This window comes from Aptenodytes forsteri, unplaced genomic scaffold (genome assembly GCF_000699145.1).
Source record: "Aptenodytes forsteri isolate BGI_AS27 unplaced genomic scaffold, ASM69914v1 Scaffold155, whole genome shotgun sequence".
NCBI lineage: Eukaryota > Metazoa > Chordata > Aves > Sphenisciformes > Spheniscidae > Aptenodytes > Aptenodytes forsteri.
In genome coordinates this window covers 8,553,324-8,557,785 of record NW_008794446.1, presented here as the reverse complement: position 1 = coordinate 8,557,785, position 4,462 = coordinate 8,553,324, and the positions used below count along the sequence as shown (strand labels likewise).

The window sequence follows — 4,462 nt, the reverse complement described above, 5'->3', positions numbered from 1 at the left end:
GGTGGCTCCCGGGGAGCCGCCGCGCGTTTGCGGCAAACTTCTCGCCCGCTCCTTCCCCTTGTCGCCGGTTCCCTCCACCGACGAGTCGTGGGGCAGAATGAATGGAGGTGGGGCCAGCCGAGCGCTTCTGCAGCTGTCAAACGGGAAAGAGAACCCGCGCTTAGATACGTCTTTTTCCCTCCCTATTATTTGAAAGTCCAGCCCTGTCTTCTTTAGAAGTAGGTGAGACCGCTTTCCGACAGCCTTGGACAAGCTGTTTGTCGTGTGCGGCTCTGCCACCGCTCTGAATCGGCTCCTCAGCCCTGTGTGTGCTCCCAGTTAAAAAGGGAAGGAAAAAATGAAACGACCCGTATGAGCGAGAAAAAAAAGAGTAACGTGACATTTCAAAATTACTTCTGGCCGGTCCCCGTTTTAATCGTATACATCCTTCCAGCTCAGATACCTTGCTTAGGACTGGTTTTTACAAGACTGAATTTCAAGGATGAACTCAAGTCTTTCTGCTGCTGTTTAAAAAAAGCCTCGGTGGCTTCCCAGCACCCTTGCTGCCATCCCCACACGCTGAACGCACTAGAAGTAGCCTGAAGTGATGTTATAATTGGGACAGATTTACTCTTGGAAAACTTGTGTGTTACAGTCTGTAGCAAGCGTGTCCACCTGCTAAGAGCTACTGTATTGCCAAGCGCAGAAGTAGAGACAAGTTTTTTGCAAGTCTTTTGTTTAAAAAGTGCTAAAATTACAGGAGAAATGTGGCCTTTTGGTTAATAACTCACTCCACATAATCAACTGTGCAAGGAGGTATTCTGACTGGAGTGGACAGATAACTCCCTTTGCAGTTTGGAGAACAAGGCATTTTTCTTAACAAGTAATTTTCTTAACAATATTTACTGCTCGGCAGGTTTGGGAGCTGTCGCCCTGCGCTGGCACTGGTTAGCTCACAGGAGGGGCAGCCGCGTCCCCTGCCCCTGTGCCCAGGGCACGTTGTTAGCAGTGGCTGCGTTAGCGCCTGTCAGGCAGGGGGCCGCAGCCCTGCCCGAGTCTCGGGGTTGCCGGGTTTCGGTGGAAATGATGAAGCCCCGGCGTGTTGTTGGGAGCGTTCGCAAGCGCTGAAGGGAAGCACCTTCCCCTTATTATTCCTGGATATATCCATGCAGATTTCTTACTGAGGCAGAGAAAACAGCTTTTTCCCTGGGGGTGCAGAGCGACTGGAGCCCAGGTCCTTCCAAGGATGGTGTTCACCATCCGCCTTGTCGGGCTCCTGACCCCATGGCTGAAGCATCGCCTGTAGTTTCTGCTCCCAGCCCTCACCCACCCTCACTCCTCCTGTCCTGATGTCCCTTCTTTAAGCCTCGCAAGGAGGGATGCCGGTAGTGAAGTTTTGGAGCATGGTCCTGTCGCCCTATCACCCCTCCCCATGGTTTCTCCCCAGTCCCAGGGCTGAAGCGCTGAGCAGCTGGACACTCATTCCTGGGGCTGGAGGGTGGCAGAGCCCCTGTGACTGCTGCTCGGGTGCTGCCTAGCTATCCCCCTGCCCCGAGGGGTGGCAGCAGCCAGAGAGGGCCTGCAATGGGGAGGGATGTGATGCAGCACTGGGGTTTGACCACCCCGTGCTCCTGAGCCCTGAGCAGGCATCCTGCCCCCAAAGTATCTCCCTGCGGCACTGTTCAAACCCAGCGTTCTCTTGCTTGATTTTTCTAGCGGGGCGTATTGGAGACAAGATCTGGTGAGATCTGGAGGGTGGTTGATGTGGATTAGACCACCATCAATGGGAGCAAGCCGTCCTCCCTCGAGGCGTGAGCTGTGGGCTTTCCTCCCTGCTAATAACTTTAAAGATGCTTTTGGAAACTCCAGCCACTGGTTTTAGCAGCCCTTTTGCAGCACGTCCTCCCTGTGCAAAATGCTCAGCTGCACACACAGCTTTTAGTGCTCATCCTGTATTGACCTGCGCTGGGGGGAGGTGGGCTCGGCTGGGGGGACGGGACCTGCTGCCGGAGATGCTGAGGTTTGTCCTTGTCCCCCAGTGACGACGTTTTCCTTGCTGTTGCAGTGCCCATCTACGTGCCGTTCCTTATTGTTGGATCTGTATTTGTCGCCTTCATCATCTTGGGGTCACTGGTGGCGGCTTGCTGCTGCAGATGCCTGCGGCCCAAGCAGGAGCCCCAGCAGAGCCGAGCCCCCGGGGGCACCCGCCTGATGGAGACTATCCCCATGATCCCAAGTGCCAGCACCTCCCGGGGCTCCTCCTCCCGCCAGTCGAGCACCGCCGCCAGCTCCAGCTCCAGCGCCAACTCGGGGGCCAGAGCCCCCCCAACCAGGTCCCAGACCAACTGCTGTTTGCCAGAAGGGACCATGAATAACGTCTATGTCAACATGCCGACGAACTTCTCGGTGCTGAACTGCCAGCAGGCTACCCAGATCGTGCCGCACCAGGGGCAGTACCTGCACCCCCAGTATGTGGGCTACGCTGTGCAGCATGACTCGATGCCGCTGACCCCGGTGCCCCCTTTCCTCGACGGTTTGCAGAGCGGCTACAGGCAGATCCAGTCTCCCTACCCCCACACCAACAGCGAACAGAAGATGTACCCAGCTGTGACTGTGTAGTGCTGACACCTTCCTCCCCCTCCCCACCCGGCAGATTTTAATATCTAAACTGAATGGAGGAGAAATACTTCCTCGGAGCGAAGCTCCCAGAACATCACTTGTAAATAATTTTGAAAGGCTCATGCATGTCAGACAGTGTTTATAAACCATTTATTTTCATCAGGGTCCGTTGCCAGAAACTGTAGGATGATATCTCTGAATTAACGTTGCCAGATACGCTCTCATTCCAGTGCATGATTTACAGCGGCGAAGGATTACGCTGAAAATGCATATGTATTTCAGATCACTGTACTTGCGAGATAAATGCCGGAGCCATTAAGTGCCCTTCAGGTATGACGTGGTCAGAAGTATTTGCCTAATTAATTCGTAGAAAGAGTTTTGTTACACTGTACAAGACCGCAGTACTTAAGAAACCTCTTTTCTCCTCTCCCAGCTCCTTAATGACATTTCCCGTTGCTTTACAGACAATCACAACCGAGAGCCGAACAGTGCAATCCCTGCGTGCCGGATGCTGGTACCAGCCTCCATGGTTACTTACGCACCCCTGGTTTGGGGTGAAATGCCACGAAAGGCTTAGTCTTGCAAAGACCAATTTTCTTTGTCCCTGGTATTTATGTAGGAATTGGAAGAGCGTGAATTATTTCGCTCTTCCTTCCAGTGCACTTGAAACCCTTCTTGATTTGGTTTTGCCTCAAGATCAGGACCCAGTAGTGGTTTGCACAGACTTTATCTTTGTGAACTTTTTACTAAAAACAGGGTACGAGGTGCTTGCTCTTCCTGACGCTCAGCAAAGCTTTTGGTACAGCTAGCAGCGTCTGAGCTGAAACCACCTTTGCAGAGAAAGGTCGTACTGTGACTCCAAACACGCCTGATTTAACCTCACTTCCCATGAAACAGTAAACCCGTGTGAATGCGCACAAAGTTGTCAGCCCCAAACCCTGCTCGCAATCGAGTCTGACCGTAGGAAAATGGGCTTTGTCCCCTTGCCAGCCCACTCTGAATCCCCAGCCTGACTCCATGGGGGGGTGGGGGCGGGGGTATTGGGTGTCACACAAAGCCGCCCCAACCTGCATGCGGAGGGACTGGCAGAGGTTTGAAACCCATCCCCTTTTCTTCTTTACCCGTGGGGCAGGGGACTAGGAGGGCACAGCTGTATTTAAAAATAAGGAAAAAGGCCCAACCGAAGGTGCTTGCAGCGCCCCGTGATGCCCCGGGGGTCAGGGAGGAGGCGTGATGCCGGGGGGGGGGACGGGACACACTTTGCACTGGAGCTGCTGGCTCTGTCTTGCTTTGCTTCGTCTGGGGAAAAAATACCTCTCCAGGTTGAAGAGGCAACGGTGTGCTGGGAATAATCAGACCATGCTAATTGTAATATATCACCCCAGATGAACAAACTATTTAAGGTCTCTTAAAAAAATGTAGTCTTTGCGTTTCCACCCATTTGTTCTTCAGCCAAAGCACCGCAACAGAGGACTGAGGGCATATACCAAAACCGGGCAATTACTGTAACCAGACCAGAGCTGATAAAAGGTTTCTTATTGTCTGATACTGTATCAGTATGTAGCAATAACTGTGATACTACTATTTTTTGTATGTCTTTTTTTTTAAATTACGCATACGTGCGGAAACATTGCCAAATCCAATGGTTTACCTGTAAACATGCCACACACAGGCAGTCTGCAGTGGGCAGAAATGGTTTGACCACTGACACAGGAAAATGAATAGGTAATTTATCCCAGGTCTGCTGTTCCTGGCTGCGATCGCCCATTCAGCGCGTAGGACCTGGACAGAAAGATTGGCTTATGAGACCCGGCTTCCCCTCCAGCCAGGCTGGGCGGCTTTGGCAAGGCAGGGACTGGCTGCT

At 52.7% G+C, this 4,462-nt stretch overlaps 1 protein-coding gene across 2 annotated transcripts; it reads left to right on the top strand.

Annotated features, from left to right (window-relative positions):
• Positions 1 to 34: 34 nt before the first annotated feature.
• On the top strand, positions 35 to 4,456 carry SHISA2 (shisa family member 2). Of its 2 annotated transcripts, XR_658129.2 has the most exons (3): positions 35 to 1,790; positions 2,045 to 2,928; positions 3,063 to 4,456. XR_658129.2 is itself a non-coding variant. In XM_009290238.2 (2 exons), the coding sequence occupies exons 1-2, from the start codon at positions 1,742 to 1,744 to the stop codon at positions 2,596 to 2,598; spliced, it is 603 nt and encodes a 200-aa protein (XP_009288513.1). In that variant the 5' UTR covers positions 35 to 1,741; the 3' UTR covers positions 2,599 to 3,030. The 2 variants fall into 2 exon arrangements, 1 of the variants encoding a protein (XP_009288513.1); XM_009290238.2 differs by lacking the exon at positions 3,063 to 4,456 and having other exon boundaries at positions 2,045 to 3,030.
• The last annotated feature ends 6 nt before the right edge of the window (positions 4,457 to 4,462 follow it).

What these genes read in the sequence shown, in the direction of transcription:
- SHISA2 (XM_009290238.2), top strand. Translation starts at nt 1,742, where the DNA reads ATGTGGATTAGACCACCATCAATGGGAGCAAGCCGTCCTCCCTCGAGG. An exon ending in AAGCCGTCCTCCCTCGAGGC is followed by an intron (nt 1,791 to 2,044) that starts GTGAGCTGTGGG and finishes TTGCTGTTGCAG; the next exon opens with TGCCCATCTACGTGCCGTTC.